General features: G+C 36.8%; 1 protein-coding gene and 1 long non-coding RNA gene across 9 annotated transcripts in view; one reads left to right on the plus strand and one right to left on the minus strand.

Annotated features, from left to right (window-relative positions):
* LOC105239132 overlaps nt 1-23,101 on the plus strand; it is a 283,627-nt gene that overhangs the window by 206,221 nt on the left and 54,305 nt on the right. The gene's annotated exons all lie outside the window — the stretch shown is intronic.
* The window catches only part of RALGAPA1 (Ral GTPase activating protein catalytic subunit alpha 1), a 241,958-nt gene that overhangs the window by 52,718 nt on the left and 166,139 nt on the right, over nt 1-23,101 (minus strand). For all 8 annotated transcript variants that reach the window (XM_002922820.4, XM_019803334.2, XM_019803330.2 and 5 more), the window contains 2 exons: nt 16,866-16,989; nt 2,119-2,274 (listed from right to left, as the gene is read on the minus strand). In XM_002922820.4, the coding sequence (XP_002922866.1) occupies nt 2,119-2,274; nt 16,866-16,989 (280 nt within the window). The remainder of the gene's footprint in view (nt 1-2,118; nt 2,275-16,865; nt 16,990-23,101) is intronic.

A 23,101-nucleotide genomic window follows, 5' to 3' on the forward strand; every position in this document is an offset into this window, starting at 1 on the left:
ACATCCATTTCAGAAACTTCTTAAGTAGTTAAGGACACATCCTCATGACTGTTTTGAAAAGAATAAGAAATCCTACTTATTTGACATTTTTACAAAGGCCACAAGAATAAAATTTCAAGTACCATATAATTATCATGTTTAATATAGTGAAGTAAAAATATCCTGGCATAGTTTTCTTTAAAAAACAAAACAAATCAAAACAGATTTTTTAACAAAAAATGATGTACTTTGTTCTCTTATGTTTGCAATCCAAGATAATATCAATTTTAGACTCTGGGGTTTAAAAGTTGTATCCACGGAGCCACGAAAATGATAATAATAAATATGAGTCATGGCCAAGTTCTTAATGATTAAAATTATCTTTTAAAACAAATTTTTACTTGTTATTTTTTATTTTTTGAGAGGGAAAGAGAGTGTGCCTGCAAGTACAGAGAGTGAGAGCAGCAAGGGAGGGGCTGAGAGAGAATCCCAAGGAAGCTCCACCCCCAGCACAGTACTCCACATGGAGCTCAACCTTATGACCCTGAGATTGAGCTGAGCCAAAAATCAAGAATCAGGACACTTAACAGCCTGAGCTTCCTTCGCACCCCTAAAATTATCTTTTTGCACTAGACTTATAATTGTCTCTAATTTAGGTATGGCTTATTTTCATAGAGGTTTAAAATGAGCTGATGGGGGTGCCTGGGTGGCTCAGTTGTTAAGCGTCTGCCTTTGGCTCAGGGCATGATCCCAGAGTCCTGGGATCAAGCCCCGCATCGGGATCCCTGCTCTGCTGGGAGCCTGCTTCTTCCTCTCCCGCTCCGCCTGCTTGTGTTCCCTCTCTCACTGGCTGTCTCTCTCTCCGTCAAATAAATAAATAAAATGAGCTGATGGAAGGACGTGCTTCATTGAAGTTTAATGAAGTTTTTACTCCAATTCACCTCTTTACCATCTTCTTATCAGTATTCATGGATCATTTTCTACTTCTCAAAACTACCCAAGAAATTCTATAGCACACTTATTACTTAATATACTTTCTTAGATTTATCAATTACCTCCACCTTTACTACTCATTCCAATCTAATTAGTTTTATCAACCATTACTCATTTAGTAGGCACGTTCCAATAGTATTTTAAATTGTAAACAAAAGGCATCAAGGTTTAAATCAATCTTATCAAACATTTGAGAGTTCTAAAGTTCCTTTACAAAAGAGTGTGAGAGTACACTATTTTCATAGTTTGTTAATAAAGTATAAAAAGTTTTGATATCAGGCAAGAGAACATTAAGTAAAATGACCAATGATATTAAATTGGTTACATTTAGCAGTTTTGAATAAATTGAGGAAGGAGGAGAAAGAAAAGGTGAAGAAATGTTGGACAAGGTTTTATTCTTTTTTTTTTTTTTTTTTAAAGATTTTNAGCCTGATGTGGGGCTCGATCCCATAACGCCAGGATCACGCCCTGAGCCGAAGGCAGACGCTTAACCGCTGTGCCACCCAGGCGCCCCGGACAAGGTTTTATTCTTAAAAATATTTCTCCCTAAGAAAACCAAACATGGATTGAACACATACAGGTGTACTCTGAGGTATCTCTATAGTCACTAGAATGACTTTTGAATGACTACCTACAGAAAAACGATGGTGTAGGTTTTAAAGGACAAGGGCCGTCAGAACCATTCCATCACATCTCTCATAAATTCTAAGGTAGTAAGATTCCTTTTCATTAATTAAGGCTTACTTATCTGCTCTACTAGTTTTAGTTAAAATTATGATAAAGTATGTTATATTTTAAGTGCTTTGTAATAACTAATATAAACTTTTGCTCTCCTTCAATCAATATAACCATTATATCTATCCGTGTGTGAAATGTAATTTCACCAATTTGAACATATGCAGAAGTTTTCAATTTGTCATATTCCTATTTTCTTGAAGGCAAATCCTCAGTTAAGATAATAACCTTCAATGTTATCATAAAGGAAAACAGCATTTGCTCTAGAACAATCCTGTTTCGGAAGACAGTATTAGGTGAAGAGTAGAATACTCAGAAATAGTGCTTTATCAATTAGATTACTTACATATTTTATGTATTTATTTTCTCAATTACTAGGATTTTAACTCAACATTTTTTCTTAGCACTTACTTTTTTGGTCAAAGAGTCGTCAGTATCAGAAGGCATTCTTGTTGATACATGAAATACTACTTCTACTGTAGAGGTAGCAAAATACGGTGTGGTCAGTCCAGTGCTTTTGTTTTTTTGTAGTCCTCCCATGAAACCACAATGGTTTGTAAGATTGACCTGGGAGCAATGACACATAATATTAATCAACTGAACAAAACTCAAAAACTTACTATATTTCAGACTCAAATTTCTCAATTTGCAAAAACATGGAGAAGAAAGTCTTTGGCATGTTATCAACCAATACTTGATCCAGAATTTCTAGTTAGAGCTGTTCTATTCACACTGGTACTTTTTAAGTATTTGTGGATCCCTAATTAGAGTTAATCAGGAAAGAAATCAGTTGCTGTACACTATGCATCTTTTGTTAAGCTACTAGGTGTTAATGCTAAATCATAAAGGCTATGGAAGGACCCCAAGGCCAGAGGAAAAAATCAAGTGTCAAAAATCAAGACTGGAAATGATCTGGGGGAAAGTTAAACAGTAATGTCACTTTGACGAGATGATTAAATGTGTTATATTTACTCATCGAAACTGGCTTCTTAATTTTTAGTAGCTATCACATAGCTCAGAACAAAAATACAAAAATGTGGAACTTAACTGCACTGCTAATGCATTAAAAAACTACAAATTAATCTGTGCAAAGATTTTTACATATATTTTTTTCTGATTATAAATAAAATACATGCTAATACCAGGATCACTACATTGGGTGATATTCCCTGAACCTTGCAATACACAAAGCAACCTGTCTTCACTGTTGAAAATTAAATATTAGAAAGCAAAAAGAAACACAAAAGAAAAAAGAAACATCGCTTGCATCTTTGCACTCAGAGAAACCACTTTATACGTGCTTTTAAAAAATGAAATCTGAAATATGTATGGACCTCAGCTAAGTAAAATAAGTCAGTCAGGGAAAGACAAATATCATATGATTTCACTCACATGTGGAATTTAAAAGACAGAACAAATGAAAAAAGAAAAGAAACAAACAAAAAAGCATACTCTTAAACACAGAAAACTGGTGGCTGCCAGAGGGAAGGTAGCTGGGGGCGTGGGTGAAATAGATAAAGGGGATCGAGTACACTTATGATCAGCACTGAGTAATGTGTAGAACTGTTGAATCATTATACTGTACTCCTGAAAGTAATATAACACTGCATGTTAATTATACTTCATTAAAAATTAAAAAATCTGAATAACTGATAAAGTGAATTACAAAAACCAATTTTTGCACCATGTGAACTGAACATGTCTCAACTATCAGTATCAGTTAAATGAATGAACATCTGAATAACAAATTAGTTTTTATGCCATTACTATAAGATTGACTCAATCACTTGTAAAATTGGTAAATTCGACTCAGTAATACATTCATATAATTAAAATTTCATAAGTATACCAAAATTCTTCCTTCCATCTCTCTATCTTTAGTACTCAGTTCCCCTTCCGGAAAGCAATTTCTCTTTTTTTTAAAAGACTGCATTTATTTATTAGAGAGAGAGAGCATTAAGTCGGGGGGGCAGAGGAAGGAGAAGCACACTCCCCGCTGAGCAGGGAGCCCGACATGGGGCTCTAACACAGGTCCCTGAGATCCTGATCTGAGCCAAAGGCAGACACTTAACCAACTGAGCCACCCAAGCGCCCCTTTTTTCCTTTTTAAAGATTTAATTTTTTAAAAAAGATTTTATTTATTTGTGAGAGAGAGAGAGAGCACAAGTAGGGGAAGCGGCATGCAAAGGGAGAAGCAGGCTCCCCGCTGAGCAAGGAGCCTGACATGGGACTCGATCCTAGGACTGGGATCATGACCTGAACTGAAGGCAGATACTTAACTAGCCAAGCCACCCAGGTTTCCCAAGATTAACTTATTTTAGAGACAAAGAGAGAGTGAGTACACAAACGGGAAGAGGGAGAGGGAGACAGAGAATTCTCAAGCAGACTCCCCACTGAGTGTGGAGCCCAACATGGAACTCAATCCCAGGATTCTGAGATCATAACCTGAGCTGAAATCAAGAGCCGGCTGCTTAACTGACTGAGCCACCTAGGTGTCCCCAGAAATCAGTTTCTTAAATATCTTTTCGAAAATGTTCTCTTATATACAATTAAATTCTTACATGTGAATACACACACACACACACACACACACACACACACACACAATCTTTTGTTATTATGTCAGTGATGCAGTGAATTACGCAGAATACATGTCATGTTGCATCTGTGAAAGTAGATCAATAGGACAAATAGTTAAAAGTGGAACTGTAAGTCAAAGGGCATGTGTGGTTCTAATTTTGACACTCACTAAAATGTCTCTCTATAGATGGCACCAACAGTGTATAAAAATACCCATTTCCCTCATGGCCTCTTAAATATATTATCAAACTATGATTTTTTCAAATAGGTGAAAAATATGATAGGTGAATAGGTGTAGAGGTTTTGTTTTGTTTTGTGTTAGAGAATAGGTTATTTTCAGATCAATTCTCTGATCATGTAATGGAGAAAAAGTCTCATTCTAGTGTTCCTTTGCTCTAAACACTCACGTAATACTTGATGATCTCCATTTTTTTGATTCAACTTTTTTAACTGGAGATAACTGTAGATTAATAAGAAGTTTTAAAAAACATTTAAAAAATAAGAAGTACAGATCCTTTGTAACCTGTATAGATTACCCTAATGAAAAACTATATTAAACCCAGGATACTGGATGGGGTACCTGGGTGGCTCAGTGGGTTGGGTGTCTGAGTCTTGATTTCAGCTCAGGTCATAATCTCAGTGTCATGAGATCAAGTCTCAGCATGGAGCCTGTTTGACATTCTCTCCTTCCCCCTCTGCCCCCTGCTTGTACGTTCTCTCTCAAAAACAAAAAAACCCACAGGATACTGGCATTAATATGATTAAGAAACAGAACATTTTCAACACCATAAGGATCCCTGTTACCCTGTTACAGAGCCATACCCACTTCCCTCTTACCCTACTCCCTCAAACCCTGACAATGAGTAATCTGTTTTTCACTACTAAATGGTCATTTCAAGACTGTTGTACAAACAGACCTGATTTGTGACCCAGTATGTGATCTATTCTGGAGAATGCTTCATGTGCACTAAAGAAGAATGTGTATTCTGTTGCTTTAGAATGGTATGTTCTGAATATATCTGTGAAGACCATCTGGTCCGGTGTGTCAGTCAAAGCCCTTATTTCCTTGTTGATATTCTGCTTAGAAGATCTGTCCACTGCAGTGAGGGGGGAATTAAAGTACCCTATTATTGCACTATTATTGATGTGTTTCACTGATTTTTTTTTAAAGATTTTATTTATTTATCTGACAGAGATAGAGATAGCCAGGGAGAGGGAACACAAGCAGGGGGAGTGGGAGAGGAAGAAGCAGGCTCATAGCAGAGGAGCCTGATGTGGGGCTCGATCCCATAATGCCGGGATTCTGCCCTGAGCCGAAGGCAGACGCTTAACTGCTGTGCCACCCAGGCGCCCGTTTCACTGATTTTGTTATTAATTGGCTTATATATTTGGCTGCTCCCATGTTAGGGGCATAAATATTTACAATTGTTAGATCTTTTTGCTGGGTAGACCCTGTAATTATGAAATAGTGTCTTTCCTCATCTCTTTATTACAGTCTTTGGTTTAAAATCTAATTTTTCTGATATAAGGACTGCCACCCCAGCTTTCTTTTGATGTCCATCGGCATGATAGTTTTCCACCCCCTCACTTTATTTTATTTTTTTTAAAGATTTTATTTATTTATTTGACAGAGATAGAGACAGCCAGCGAGAGAGGGAACACAAGCAGGGGGAGTAGGAGAGGAAGAAGCAGGCTCATAGCAGAGGAGCCTGATGTGGGGCTCGATCCCAGAACGCCGGGATCACGCCCTGAGCCGAAGGCAGACGCTTAACCGCTGTGCCACCCAGGCGCCCCATCCACCCCCTCACTTTAAATCTGGAGGTGTATTCGGGTCTAAAATGAGTCTCTTGCAGACAGCATATCCATGGTTCTTGCTTTTTTGTCCAATCTGATACCCTGTGTCTTTTGATTGGGGCATTCAGCACATTTACATTCAGAGTAACTATTGAAAGATATGAATTTAGTGCCATTGTATTGCCTGTAAAATGACTGTTACTTTATATTGTCTCTGTTCCTTTCTGGTTTATGTTACTTTTGGGCTCTCTCTTTGCTTAGAGGATCCCTTTTAATAATTCTTGTAGGGCTGGTGTGGTGATCACAAATTCTTCAAGTTTCTGTTTGTCCTGGAAACTTTTTATCACTCCTATTTTGAATGACATCCTAGCTAGATAAAGTACTCTTGGCTGCATATTCTTCTCATTTAGCATCCTGAATATATTATGCCAGTCCTTTCCGGCCTGCCAGGTCTCTGTGGATGGGTCTGCTACCAGTCTAATATTTCTACCCTTGTAGGTTACACACCTCTTGTGCTGACCTGCTTTCAGGATTTTCTCTTTGTCTCTGAGATTTGCAAGTTTCATTATATTTTGGGGTGTTGACCTGTTTTTATTGATTCTGAGGGGGGTTCTCTGTGCTTCCTGGACTTGAATGCCTGTTTCCTTCTCCAGATTAGGGAAGTTCTCTGCTATAATTTGCTCCACTATACCTTCTGCCCCCTCTCTCCCAATTATTCTGATATTGTTCTGCTTTATGTTATCACTTATCTCTCAAATTCTCCACTCGTGATCCAGCAGTTGTTTATCTCTCTTTTTCTCAGCTTCTTTATTTTCCATCATTTTGTCTTATATATCACCAATTCTCTCTTCTGCCTCATTTATCTTAGCAGTTAGAGCCTCCATTTTTTATTGCATCTCATTAATATCCTTTTTGATTTTGACTTGGTTAGATTTTAGTTCTTTTATTTCTCCAGAAAGGGATTCTCTAGTGTCTTCTATGCTTTCTTCAAGCCCAGCTAGTATCTTTGTAATTGTTATTCTGAACTCCAGTTCTGACATCTTACTTATGTCCATACTGATTAGGTCCCTGGCAGTTAGTAGGGCCTCCTGTGCTCTTTTCTGAGGTGAGTTTTCATCTTATCATTCTTGCAGAAAGCGGTCCCTTTGCTATTTGTAGCATTGCAACTATTCTATTCTTAGATCTATGGTTCAGTTTGCAGGTGTTCAGAATGATTTGAAAGCTATCCAGCTGAATTCTTGGGAGCAGACAAAATTAAGGTCTCCCACCCCTTCACCATCTTGGACCGATCCTCTTCTCAACCAGTACCAAAAGATTGGGATCATTCCCTGCATTATTTTCAGACCACAGTGCTTTGAAACTGGAACTCAATCACAAGAGGAAATTTGGAAAGAACTCAAATACATGGACGCTAAAGAACATCCTACTAAAGAATGAATGGGTCAACCAGGAAATTAAAGAAGAGTTTTAAAAAATTCATGGAAACTAATGAAAATGAAAACACAACTGTTCAAAACCTTTGGGATGCAGCAAAGGCAGTCCTAAGAGGGAAGTATATAGCAATACAAGCCTTTCTCAAGAAACAAGAAAGGTCTCAAATACACAACCTAAGCTTACACCTAAAGGAGCTGGATAAAGAACAGCAAATAAAGCCTAAACAAAGCAGGAGAAGAGAATTAACAAAGATTAGGGCAGAAATCAATGCAATAGAAACCAAAAGAACAGTAGAACAGATCCACAAAACTAGGAGCTGGTTCTCTGAAAGAATTAATAAGATTGATAACCCCCTGGCCAGACTTATCAAAAAGAAAAGAGAAAGGACCCAAATAAATAAAATCACAAATGAAAGAGAAGAGATCACAACAAACATGGGAGAAATACAATTATAAGAACATATTATGAGCAACTATATGCCAACAAATTAGGCAATCTGGAAGAAATGGATGTATTCCTAGAGATGTATAAACTACCAAAACTGAAACAGGAAGAAACAGAAAACATGAACAGACCCATAACTGCAGGAAATTGAAGCAGTAATTGAAAATCTCCCAACAAACAAGAGCCCAGGGCCGGATGGCTTCCCAGAAGAATTCTACCAAACAAACAGAGAAGAATTAATACCTATTCTTTTGAAGCTGCTTCAAAAAATAGAAATGAAGGAAAACTTCCAAACTCTTTCTATGAAGTCAACATTACCTTGGTCCCCAAACCAGACAAAGACCCCACCAAAAAGGAGAATTACAGACCAATATCCCGGATGAACATGGATGCAAAAATTCTGATCAAGATACTAGCCAGTAGGGTTCAATAGTACAACAGTCCAATAGTAAAAAGATTATTCACTATGACCAAGTGGGACTTATTCCTGGGCTGCAAGTGTGGTTCAACATCTGCAAATCAATATGATACACCACATAAATAAAAGAAAGGACAAGAACCATAGGATCCTCTCAATAGATGCAGAAAAAGCATTTGACAAAGTATAGCATCCTTTCTTGATTAAAACTCTTTGCACGGGGCGCCTGGGTGGCTCAGTCGTTAAGCGTCTGCCTTCGGCTCAGGACGTGATCCTGGCATTCTGGGATTGAGCCCCGCATCGGGCTCCTCTGCTGGGAGCCTGCTTCTTCCTCTCCCACTCCCCTACTTGTGTTCCCTCTCTCACTGGCTGTCTCTCTGTCAAATAAATACCTCAGAACATACCTCAGTATCATAAAAGCCATATATGAAAAGCCCACAGTGAGTATCATTATCAATGGGGAAAAACTGAGAGCTTTCCCCCTAAGGTCGGGAACATGGCAGGGATGTCCACTATCAGCACTGTTGTTCAACATAGTACTAGAAGTCTTAGCCACAGCAATCAGACAACAAAAAGAAATAAAATGCATTCAAATTGACAAAGAAGTTAAACTCTCATTCTTCGCAGATGACATGATACTCTAGGTGGAAAACCCAAACGACTCCACCCCGAAATTGCCAGAACTCATACAGGAATTCAGCGAAGTGGCAGCATATAAAATCAATGCATAGAAACCAGTTGCATTCCTATACACTAACAATGAGACAGAAGAAAGAGAAATTAAAGAGTTGCTCTCATTTACAATTGCACCCAAAACCGTAAGATACCTAGGAATAAACCCAACCAAAGAGGCGAAGGATCTGTACTCAGAAAACTATAGAAAACTCATGAAAGAAATTGAGGAAGACACAAAGACATGGAAAAACATTCCATGTTCATGGACTGCAAGAAGAAATATTGTTAAAATGTCTATGCCACCTAGAGCAATCTACACAGTTAAGGCAATCCCTACCAAAATACCATCAACTTTTTTCACAGAGCTGGAACAAATAATCCTGAAATTTGTATGGAACCAGAAAAGACCCTGAATAACCAAAGGAATGTTGAAAAAGCAAGCCAAACCTTGTGGTATCACAGTTCTGGGCTTTAAGCTCTACTACATAGCTGTAATCATTAAGACAGTATGATACTGGCACAAAAAACAGCCCCACAGATCAATGGAACAGAACAGAGAACCCAGAAATGGACCCTCAACTCTATGGTCAACTACTCTTCAACAGAGCAGTAAAGAATATCCAATGGAAAAAAGTCTCCTCATCAAATGGTGTTGGGAAAACTGGACAGCCACATGCAGAAGGCTGAAACCGGACCATTTCCTTACACCATACACAAAATATAGACTCAAAATGAATGAAAAGAATCCATCAAAATCCTAGAGGAGAACACAGGCAGCAACTTCTTGCTAGACACATTTCCAAAGGCAAGGAAAACAAAGGCAAAAATGGACTATTGGGACTTCATCAAGATAAAAAGCTTTTGCACAGCAAAGGAAACAGTCAACAAAACCAAAAGACAACTGAAAGAATGGGAGATGATGTTTGCAAATGATATATATCAGATAAAGGGCTAATATCCAAAGTCTATAATGAACTTACCAAACTCAACACCCAAATAACAAATAATCCAATCAAGAAATGGGCAGAAGACATGAACAGACATTTCTCCAAACTTTTTTGGAGAATGAAAATATGCTCAACATCACTCAGCATCAGGGAAATACAAATCAAAACCACAATGAGATTCTACCTCACACCAGTCAGAATGGCTAAAATTAACCACTCAGGAAACGAAAGACGCTGGCAAGGATGCGGAGAAAGGGGAACCCTCCTACACTGTTGGTGGGAATGCAAGCTGGTGCAGCCACTCTGGGAGATAGTATGGAGGTTCCTCAGAAATTTGAAAAAAGAGCTACCCTATGACCCGGCAACTGCACTACTGGGTATTTACCCCAAAGATACAACTGTAGTGATCCAAAGGGGCACCTGTACCCCACTGTTTTTATCAGCAATTTCCACAAAAGCCAAACTATGGAAAGAGTCCAAATGTCCATTGACAGATGAATGGATAAAGAAGATGTGGTGTATATATATATAATGGAATATTATGCATCCATCAAAAATGAAATCCTGCCATTTGCTAAGATGTGGATGGAACTAGAGGGAATTACGCTAAGCGAAATAAGTCAATCAGAAAAAGACAATTATCGTATCATCTCACTCATAAGTGGAGTTTAAGAAACAAAGCAGAGGATCATAGGGGAAAAGAGGGAAAAATAAAACAACACGAAATCAGAGAGGGAGATAAACCATAAGAGACTCTTAATCATAGGAAACAAACTGAGGGTTGCTGGAGGGGAGGCAGGTGGGGGGATGGAGTAACTGGGTGACGGATATTAAGGAGGGCATGTGATGTAATGAGGAAGGGAGAGAGGGAGAGAGAACGTGGTAGGGAGCGGCAGAGGGAGATGGAGAGAGAGAATCTCAAGCAGATTCCCCAATGAACGTGGAGCCTGATGCAGGGCTCAATCTCACAACCCTGAAATCATGACCCAAGCTGAAATCAAGAGCTGGATGCTTAACCAAGTGGGCTACCTAGGCACCCCATTCATCCTTTTACTTTCTACCAGCCCCTATTGTAATAGTTGAAGTGAATATATTTTATATAGCATATAGGAGGGTCATACCTTTAATGCACTCTGCCAGTTTTTAATTGGTATTTTTTGGACAATTTATATTTAATGTAATGACTGATATGGTAGGGCTTAAGCCTGCCATTTTATTCTTTGTTTCCTGTTTATTTTCTGTTTTTCACTTCTTTGGTTTATTTTACCTGCCTCCTATGGATTACTTAAACATTTTCTAGAATTTTTATTTATCTTTTTTTAGTGTATTTTTTGTATACATATTTTTAGTGGTTGCTCTTGGTGTAAGACTGTATGTACAAAACTTATCACAGTCTACTAATGTCACTTTACTAGTTTGAGTGAAATATACAAACCCTGCCTCAGTTTATGCCTCTTTACCCTCAATTGTTTGTAATATAATTTAGAAACACATCAGAAATAAATTTTGCATCAACCATCAAACATATTTAAGAAAACCCGAAAGGAGAAGTAATGCCTAATGTATTTACCCATATTTTTTCTTGTCACGCTCTTCCTTTCCAGTGTTCCAAGGTTCTTTCTATCGCTTCCTTTCTGTTAAAACAACTTCTTTTAGTCGTTCTTTTAGGGTAGGTCTGCTCGCAACAAGTTCTCTAAGTTTTCCTTCATCTGAGAATGTTTTGCTTCATTCCTTCACTAGCTAATATGATTCTGGTTGATGTTAATTTTTCTTTCAGCACTTGAAAAATATTGCCACTTTCTCTGGACTACTATAGTTTGTTTCTTGGTTTTGTTGTTGTTGTTGTTTTTTTAAAGTAGGATCCATGCTCAGCTTGGAACCCAATGTGGGGCTTGAACTCACAACCCTGAGATGAAGACCTGAGCCGAACCAAGAGTTGGGACGCTTAACCGACTCAGCCACCCAAGGCATCCCTGGCTACTAGAGTTTCTGATAAGAAAATCCCTTTCAGGGGCGCCTGGGTGGCACAGCGGTTAAGCGTCTGCCTTCGGCTCAGGGCGTGATCCCGGCATTATGGGATCGAGCCCCACATCAGGCTCCTCTGCTATGAGCCTGCTTCTTCCTCTCCCACTCCCCCTGCCTGTGTTCCCTCTCTCGCTGGCTATCACTGTCTCTGTCAAATAAATAAATAAAATCTTTAAAAAAAAAAAAAAAAGAAAAGAAAATCCCTTTCATTCTAATTGCTTTCCCCTTACAGATAAAGAACAACTTTTCTCCAGATGTTTTTAAGATTTTTTTGAGACTTATTTTTCAAAGTTTAATTATGATGTGTCTTGCACAGATTTTTTTCAATTTATCCCGTCTGGGTTTCACCCAGCTTCTTTAATCTGTAGCTTTATTAACTTTATTTCTCTTGCTAATTTGAGAAATTTTCAACATTATTTCTTCAAGTAATTTTCAGACCCAACCTATTTCTCCTCTCCTTCTGGGACTCACATAACAGGAATGTTAAATCTTTTGTCATAGTCCCACAGGTCTCTGATACTCTGTTCACTGTCCTTAAGTTTTTTCTCCCTCTGCTGTTCACATTTTTTTATTGTTCTAACTTCCAGTTTATTGATTCTTCTCCCATTTTTACCTGACTGTTGCTGGGCACATCTACTGAGCTTTTTATTTCAGTAATTAAATTTTCAGATTTTCTAGTCTTCATTTATTTCAACTGTGTTCCTAATTGCTAGTCAATTTCTATTGACTATTATGGTTACCTCAAAATCTTTGTCATTTGGTGTTAGTACGTATTTTCTTCTTTTCATTCAGTTTGAGACTTTGCTGGGTCTTGGTATGATTTTTGATCAAAGCTTGGACATTTTCATATTATGTTTAAGACTGTGAATCTTATTTAAAACTTCTGTTTCAGCTGGCTGTTTTGTGACACAGCTCTGTCAAAGAAGCAAGGTGGTTACTGCCTCACTATAGCAAGGTGGAGGGTGAAGTACAGGTTCCTCACTTAACCTCAGCTGACAACTGCAGAGGGGAGATCTTCATTATTAGTTAGGTAGAGGTAGGAGTTCTGGTTTCCTATGTGGTGTCTACTGAGGAAAGGTTAGTCATTACTAGTAGGGTTAGTCTCATTACTGCTGGGTGATGGTAAAAAGCCTACTTCTCCACTAGGCCTCCTCTGATCTACTCCGGTGGAGGAGGTAGGGGCACCTCATTATGCTAGGTGGGGAGAAAATTCCAGGTTCCTCATGTAGTCTCCACTGACATTGTGTTGTGCGGTGTGGATGGGGGACTTGACCAGCTGACAGAGATGAAAATCTTGGTTTTTTGGTTGGCCTTCTCTAACACTATCTGATACTACTCTCATGTGGTGCTGGGGATGCCTCATTACAGTCTCATGAGGGTGGTAAGCTAGGCTCCCTAACTGACCTTTGTTGTCAGGGGTGGAGATGGGAGTCATAGTATTTCTTTGGTGTTTGGCTGGAGTAGAGCAGTTATTGTCTAAATGTTTTTTGTTTTTCTAGGTTGTTCCCCTCCTGGTCCTTTGGCTAGAAAGAGTGGGCTTTTGTTGGGGTTCTTTCAGTCAGTGCTTGTTGATGTTTCTCGGTTGCTATTTCAGATCCAATTTGGAGATACAGGAGACAAAGAGAAAACCTTGAGAACCCATCATCATGTCATTCCTTGGTCCTGAGTTGGTCTGTCTTCCTATCTACCTTTCAGAGTCTTTTAATGTTTGTTTTATATGTAACGTACAGGGTTTTTGTTGTACTTAGTGTGAAGAATAAGGAGAGTATGTCTCTTTGATCTTCCTAGAAATGAAAGTTCCCATTGTACAACTTAATGGACTTCAGTATATTCACAGGTAAGTGCGATCATCACTACAGTCAATTTTAGGACATTTTCCTCAAAAACCCTGTAACTTTTAGCTATCACCCTGATCTTCCCTCATCCCTCCTAGTCCTAAGCAACCACTGACCTACTTTTTGTATATGTGTGTGTATAAATACATATACATATATATATATTTATAGTGATATTTCATATAAATGGATCATAACACATGTCTTTGTGACTGGTTTCTTTCATCTAACACGTTTTCAAGGTATATCCACATCGGAGCACATCAATACTTCATTCCTTTTCATGGCCAAATAATATTCCATTATATGAATATATCACATTTTATCCATCCATCCATTGATGGACATTTGCACTGCTTCCACTTTTTGGTTATTATGAATAATGCTTCTATAAACCTCCATGTACAAGTTTTTGTCTGAATATACAATTTCATTTCTCTTGGGTATCTATCTATCTTAGAGTAGAATTTCTGATCATATGGTAATTCAGTGTTTTACTGTTTGATGAGCTGCCAGATCATTTTCCACAGCAGCTACACCATTTCACATTCCTACTAGCAGTGTAAGATCGGTTCAGATTGTACTGAATCCTAGCCTACAGCTGTTATTATCTGACTTTTTGATTCTAGCCAGCCTAATGGGTACGAAGTAGTAACTCTGTGGCTTTGATCTGCATTTCTCTAATAATGATGTCAAGCATCTTTTCATGAGCTTATTGGTTATGTGCATATCTTATTAAAAGAAATGTTCATTCAGGCTCTAATTTTTTAAATCAATTGTTTTCTAATTATTGATTTGTATGAGTTCTTCATATATTTTAGATTCAAGTCCCTTATCACATATATGATTTGCAATTATTTTTCCCAATTCTGTAGGTTGCCTTTTCACTTTAAATATTTATAGTGTCCTTTGAAGCACCAAAGTTTAAAGTTTGATGAAATCCAATTTATTTATTTGTTTAAAGGTTTTATTTATTTATTTATTTATTTATTTGAGGGAGTATGTGAGAGGGAACGGTAAGAAGGGGAGGGACAGGGAGAAAGAATCTGAAGCAGATTCCACAACTGAGGGGGGAGCCCAACATGGGGCTTGATCTCAAGACCCTGAGATCATGACTTAAGCTGAAACCAAGAGTTGGACGCTTAATCAACAGAGCCATTCAGGTGCCCTGAAATCCAATTTATTTATTTTTTCCTTTGCTGTTCATGTTTTTAGTGTCATATGTAGAAATCCCTTTTATTTATTAATTACAGCTCCATAAAACTAGGAAAAAAAAAACCTTAGCAAAATCCAAGGTCATGAAAATTTAAGACTCATAGAGTCTTAAAAGAATTTTATACTTTCAGCTCTTACTGTGAGGTTTTTGATCTACTTTGAGTTAATTTTTGTACATATATAGTGTGAGGTAAGAGTCCAACTTCATTCTTTTGCATGTGGCTATCCAGCTATTCTGGCACCATTTATTGAAAACACTACTCTTTCTCCACTGGATGGTTTTGGCACTTGTCAAAAATCTGTTGACCGTAGAAGTATGGGTTTATTTCTAGAATCTCAATTCTATCCCATTGATCAATATATCTATCCTTGGTGCAAGTACCATACTGTTTGATTATTGTTTTGTACTAAGTTTTGAAACAAAGACGTGAGAGTACTGTACTCCTTTGTTCTTTTTCAAATGTCTCTTGCTTTTACTAATACTTTTCTGTGTTTTTTTTAAATAGAAAATCTATTTATAATTTTTCTTTATAGTTTCCAAAGCACTTTCATATACCTAATCTCAACCAAACTTCATGTCATATCTGTTGCGTAAAGAAGTATATTACCTTTGACAAATAAGCAAATAGGAACAAAGACCCCAAGTAATTCACTTAAAAGGAAGGAGCATGTAAGATAAGCCATTAAAAATATATACTGCATGCTAAAGGCTTATGTACTGAACACTGTACAAGGCACTTGGATGTCTTTTAAAATGAAAAATCAATGAGATAGAAGTGCCTGCCCTCTGTATAGTCTAGTGCAGTGGTCTTCAACAATTTTGCTCATGCGCTCTCTACAGGAATTTTTAAAAACTATGTATTGACAACTATATAAAAATTTTCATCACAAGTTTAAACTGTTGCAAAAGATATAATTTCCAGCGTACTGTATGTTACGTGTATATGTGCTTTAAATATATTTTCGTCAAACTGTAGAGCTATAGATTTGGCTGATACAATATATATAAAATGTCTGCTATTAACTTAATGACAAATCAATCAGCCATCATCAAATTCACTTTCTGTTAGAAAATGTCTGACATTTCATGTGTCAATTTAAATGAATATTAACACAAATCCCTATGACGAATACCTCCCTTCTGAGTTACAATTATAAGATAGACATACTTGGTACAGGAACCTTGACGTGAGCTAGTTGCCAGGATGACATAAAGTGCAGTGCGCCTTTCAATATTTCCTGATTTGCCATCAGAGACCCTCTCAGAACATGCCTTCCTGAATGAACTTTTTTTAGGTGACAAACCTTCTGGGGCAATGCAGGGCTTGGGTGAGTGTGTGGTATGCCTTTCTTTTACAGAGTTGAAGAATAGAAAAGGTGAGGCAACAGATAGCAGAAGGGTTCTCAGGCATTAATTTTAGTAAAATTCAGGATTTGGAAATTAATCCCCCCAAAACTAACCAAGCCAATGTGGACCCTAAAAGCCTTGGTATAGTGCTTAAGACCACTTGTCTAGTGGTCACAGCTGTGAGGAAAATCCAGATCACCTAAACTTAGGAGTTTAGTACTAACAATATATTCACTCATAAAAAAAAGTCAACAACTTTCCTTTCAAAGTCCAAACCTGCTTCTGTCTTTGCAGATAGGATATAAAGCAGAAACATTAATAAACCCGGCATTAAGTTGTTGAGTCTCCTAAAGTAATTCTTCTAAAATAAGCTAGAAAGAAATAGAAAACCACTGCTTCCAAATAAAAATACAATGATATTTGGTATTATTTAAAAACAATACCTCCCAACCAAGACCAGCTACAAAATCTTCATATGCTTGACTTCCTCCTGTATTGGTGAGAATGGAATGTTTGTCTTCTTGTCCTTCAGCAACATAAAATACTGCGATCTTGTGGGTCTCTCGACTATAAAACAAAAGATTACACCATTCATTTAATCATTAATTTCTCTATTCATTCATCCAATAAATAAGTTCAATGTACAAAGTATGTGGCAAAAAAGAGATGAACATGAATTAAATCTTATAATCTACTAGGATATGTAATGATAAGTAAAAATTTATAAGTAAAAAATATAAGTAAAAGATACGTAATTATAAGTAAAAGAGATCTGAGGAAGATACATAATTATAAGTAAAAAAAAAAAAAGTAACCTTGCCAGTAGAACAAAAGAAAGGTGTGATTACTTCTGACTGGAGAAACAGAGAGACACTTAAAGGGGAGAGTAACACTGAGCTGGGTGAAGGCAAGTGAGGTCTGATAAATGAAGAGGAGAACGAGAATCAGCAAAGACATGTGTGAATGCATAAAGCATCTGAGGAGGTGCCTGTGGTACAACGTGGCTAAATCCCAGAGTTGAATGGATGTGTCTTAGAAATAAAACTAAGTAGGAGTACGGAGATGACTGAGAAATGATCCATTTCTTCAAAGTACAGAATAAGAAATAAGAAATTTACACACAAATATTATAGAACTATATGGAGTAAGTGACACACTCTTAGACATTTTCTTTTTAGATCTCCTTCAAATTAAAAATGTTCATAAAAACAAATTTCTTGTATGACATATGGCTTTCCAAGTTAACTAGGGCACACTACATTTGGTCTAGGGTGATATAACAGAGCATGGGCTAACGAACTTTATGACAGGGGTAATGTTTTCACACTATAGTATGTAGAAATTAGAAAGCAAACAAACAAACCATATTCAACAAGTAAGAATTGAAATAATTTAAGAAAGTTAGTCAGACAACGAGATTTTCCTACATATCTTGAGGAAGTTGTAAGGTCATGATTATGGGTTTCAACATGAGCAACTTAAAATCAGGAACAAAGATATTTTAGCTGCTTCCACTATGGCAATATTTCACTTTATGGGGTGAACACTTAGGCAACTTTTGGTATATTCAATGTATTTAGGATAATCTAACCTAAGCAATAAAAAATAACTGGGGCAGGAACTTCCAGAATTACAGAATAAGTATCTCAGTGGACCCTTTCTCAAGCAAAATAACAATTTAAGTGGTGAAAATGATTTTTAAAAAATTGTTTAAATTCTCTGCCTTTTGTCCTAAGGGCATATAGCAAATGGAAAAACATCCAATCAAGAAAATCTACCAAATCCAGTAAGAACAGAAGGAGTCTTTGGCATCTGAGCCACGACTGCTCCCTTACCCACCCTTTACTTCCCCATTATAGCTTTGCCCTGGGCATTCCACTCAGGCCAAGATAAGGGTTCCCTCTCCCCTTCAGTTCCCAGACTGGGAATATGGTTTCATCCTGGGTGAAGTAGGCTGCTGGCTGGGTTTCTTATCTTCTCCAGATCCATGCTGCATAAGATCTATCCCAGGCAGCTGTGACTGAGAGAACCATGTCTCCCTTAACTCACCTAGCTCCCTCTCTTATGATGGAAGCTCTAGGTGGAAAAAGCTAAGTCTGTCCCAAACTTCCCCACTCTAGCTTACCAGTAGGGCTAGAGGTTTCACACCAGTAGGGGAAAGCTATGAAGATGAAGAACTGCCATCCTTCCCTCACTGTTCAGTTGTAGAGTGAAGGTGTTAGTTATTCCAGCAAAAGTTGGTCCTTGACCCCAGCTCAGGTATAGTGGCAGAATCGTGCCACTACTTGTGTTCTGCTCAGGGTAAAACACAGGTCATAAGGACAAAGAAGTCAGCAGCAGCTCTGCCTGAGGGGAATAATTTGATTTTGAAACAAAGCTTGGAGAACTCCATGCCTATGGGTTTGTCAAAAACAAGAAAGAGCATGGTGGAAAGCCATTAAGAGAAGCTAACACTTCCAGACACAGGTAAAACAACAGAGTATCCGGAAGTTTTAACAGAGAGAAGCAGGAAGAGATAGCCAAAAAGGGTCCTCTTGGGAACACAGTCAAGTCTACAGGTCAAGAAGCCTGTGCATATGTACTACCTTGCACCCACGCAGGAGCAAACAGAACAAGATTCAGGACAGACATGAAAGCATGCCCCAAGCCACACAGACCTATCAACATAAGATGAAGCCTCACAAATACTCTACTTGAGCTCAGGGTCAACTGTTAGGAAGCCACAACTTAAAAACAACATCTAGTCAATACTGGCAGTCTAGAAGACTCTGCATATCCAAAATCGTACCCTATTTGGAGCAACCAGAGAGCAAACTTCTAAGCTACTAGTCTCTGGGTGAACATGGGACAAAAAAATATATACATTATGAATGTGATAGCAGCCTCTAAGCCACACACACAACCAAAATAAACAATAAAAATCTACCTGGCTAAGGGGGCCAAAATACAAACTTGGATTAATGGATTATGTCAACCCAGGAGAGAACCTATGGCTAGCCCTACTAAAAGATAAAAAACATTTTAAAATTTTTGAGCAGGGACAGCTGAGGCTGCACGCTGTGGGGAAACAGACTTTGCAGGATTATTTCAGCCAAATCACTAGAAAATAAGCAAATGATCAAGCATTACACTTTTGATTCAAAGACACAATGTTGAAAGTAAAATAAACGGAAGATACCATGCAAACAGTAAGCAAGAAACACAGAGTGGCTATATTAATACCAGACTTTAAAATGAAAAATATTAGTGATAAAAAGACATTTCATAATGTTAAAAGGTCAACCTTCTAGGAAAATTATGAAAATTAAAAACACACATGCACTCAACAGAGAGCTTCAAAATACATGAAGCAAAAACAGAACTGGAGGCAGAAATAGACATTTCTACAATCACAGCTGAAGACTTCAATACCTGACTTTCGACAGTGGACAAAACGATTAAGAGAGAATCAACAGGGATATGGAAGACTTCAGTAACACTGTAAACCAACTAGACCTGAAAGACATTTATACGACACCCCATAAAACAGTAGAATACACATTCTTCTCAAGGATACAGGAACATCCTATAGGGTTGGACCATATGGTAGGTCAGAAAACAAGCCTCAATAAATTTAAAAGGACTGAAATTATGCAAAATGTACTTTCTAATCACAATGGAATGAAATCAGAAATCAGTAAAAGTAAAAAAAAAACTTTGGGAATTGCACATGTACATAGAAATGAAACAATGTACTCCTAAATAACTGGAAGAATGAATGTCAAGGGAAATAAGAAAATACCTAGAGATGATGAAAATGAAAACATAACATACCAAAATTGATGGCATGGCAAAGCAGTGTTCACTGGTAAATTTATAGATATAAATGCCTATATTAAAAAAGATGATCTTGCATCAATAACTAAACCTACCACTTTAAGAAACTAGGGTGGAAATAAAATAGAACAGAAAAACAACAGAGAAAAATCAATGAAACCAAAAATTGTTTTGAGATGATAAACAAAATTGATAATCTTATAGTTAGATTGAACAAGAAAAAAAGAGAAGACTCAAATTGCTAAAATCAGAATCTAAGGAAGAGACATCACTACATACAGTACAGAAATAAAAAGGATTATACAGGAAAACTATGAACAACTCTATGCCAACAAGTTAGATAAAATAGATTAAATAGAAAAATACCTAGAGATACACAAATTATTAAATCCGACTCAAGAGGAAAGAGAACACCTGAATAGATCAATTACAAAGAGACTAAATTAGTAATGTGAAAAGGAGTAAGTAAAACTACCTCCACCTGCAGATGAGATGATTTTGTAAACAGAAAACCCTAAGGAATCTACTGAAAAGTTTTTAGAGCTATTAAATGAGTACAGCAGGGTTCAGGATACAAAAATCAATTGTATTTCTATATACCAACAATGAACAATCAAAATTAAGAAAATTCCTTTTATAATACTATACCATATCAAAAATAATAAATTACTTGGGTATATAAGTATAAAAGTACTTAAGAAAAAGTCAAGTATAAAATTTATACTCTGAAAATTATAAAACATTGTCAAAAGAAATTAAAAATCTTAAAAAAAATCCCATTCATGGACTGAAAGACTTAATATTGTTAAGACCATACCCCCAAACTGATCTATAAACTTAATGTATATCCCTACCAAAATCTCAGCTGCTGTTTTTGTAGAAATTAACAAGCTCATCCCAAAATTCAGAATATCCATAACTATCTTGAAAAAGAAGACAAAGTTGGAGAATTCATAATTCCCAATTTTAAAACTTGCTACAAAGCAGCAGCAATCAATGCACTGTGGTAGTGTCATAAGAAGTGACAAACAAATGAATATGGAGCAGAATCTTTGATCTAGAAATAAACCCTTATATTTGTCATCAATTGCTTTTCTGACAAGGATACCATGGCAATTCAATGGGAAAAGAAGAGTCTTTTCAACAAATAGTGCTGGGGCAACTGCATATGAAAAAGCAAAAGAATGAATGTGGATTCTTACCTTGCAACTTCCTATCTCACACCAAAAACAACAAACAAAAAGGACGTTAGATCTTAATATAAGGTTTAAAACTATAAAGTCTTATAAAAAAGTTTATAAAACTAGTGTCCATGGCAAAAAACTGTACATGAATGTTCACAGCAGCATTATCCATAATACCCAAAAAGTGAAACCAACCCAAATGTTCATCAACCGATGAACGGATAAACAAAATGTAGTATATCCATACAATGGAATATTATTCAGCAATAAAAAGAAATGAAGTGCTGAGACACAGTGCAATATGGATGAACTTTGAAAATACCACGCTAAGAAGCCTGCCACAAAAGACCACATAATGTTTGACGCCTTTTATATGAAATGTCCAGTTAGGCACATCTATAGAAATAGAAAGTAGGTCAGCATTGTCTAGAGCTGGGGAGTGGGGTAAAGGGATGGCTGGTGGTAATGGGGAATTACTGGTCATGGGTATGGGATTCCCTTTGAAGGAACTAAAATATTCTAAAATCGGGTTGTTGTGACAGTTGCACAAACCTGTGAATATACTAAAAAAATGTATACTTTAAAAATAAGTAAAATGTACAGTCTAAGAAGTACATCTCAAAAAAAAAAGTAATCTCAAGAAAACTGTTAAGAATTTAACTTGGAAGCACAATCCACTATGTGTAAATCCTGATTCTGGCAGAAAGGGAACTTCTCAGTGTCTTACTTTGTGTTTCTGTGTCACATTTTGGTAATTCTTGCAGTATTTCAAACTTTTTCATTTTTTCCAGGTAAACGGCTATCAATTAGAACTCATAAACCACAATTTATAAAATTGGGAAGACTTAAATAGAAATGTTTATCTAATATTATATAAATCTAAAAGCAGGGAGAAAGATATGCACCATGTTGAAAAAAATAGAACATAAATCTTTACAATACAAACATAAAAGAGAAATCGCCTTTATATTATCAATGACCTTTCCACGATTTGTAAAAGCAGAGCTCCGCTGCCCGTCATGTCAAATTTTAATTTTTCACCATTCCCTCTTATTTTTCTACTTACCTAACTACTGCTGCTAAAATGTTTGGTATATTGCCATTAGCTTAATATGTACGATAATGAATAACGAGGGAAGGATACCAGAAAAAAAAACCCATAAAATTAACGAACTTGCAACTTACATGCAACCATATAAAAATATGTATAGAACTGACAAAATATTATGAGCTTACTATTGGAAAATTCAAAGTGAGGTCTGCTAAGTTATAAGCACTTCTGAATCCCTGCATATACACTGCGATAGAAATAATAAAACAAATTTTGAGATTTGAAATTAAAAAACCTTGTGGTTCAACCAAGAGGAACAGGAATCAGTTAATCTAGTCAAAGAAAATAAAGGATCTATAAATGTTCTAGGGAGATAAGAGTATAAACAACGTCACTTTTCATTTTTCCTCTCTAGTCCATCATAAAAATACAAGGATACCTCAGAGATATCGCAGGTTTAGTTCTAGGTTACAATAAAGTGAATATAGCAATAAAGTATATATAAAAGTTATGTTTACACTATACTATAGTTTATTAGGTGTGCAATAGCACTGTATCTAAAAAAGTACACACCTTAATTTAAAAAATCACTTTTTTGCTAAAAAATGCTAAGCATCATTTGAGCTTT

Source organism: Ailuropoda melanoleuca, chromosome 20, assembly GCF_002007445.2.
Source record: "Ailuropoda melanoleuca isolate Jingjing chromosome 20, ASM200744v2, whole genome shotgun sequence".
Lineage (NCBI taxonomy): Eukaryota > Metazoa > Chordata > Mammalia > Carnivora > Ursidae > Ailuropoda > Ailuropoda melanoleuca.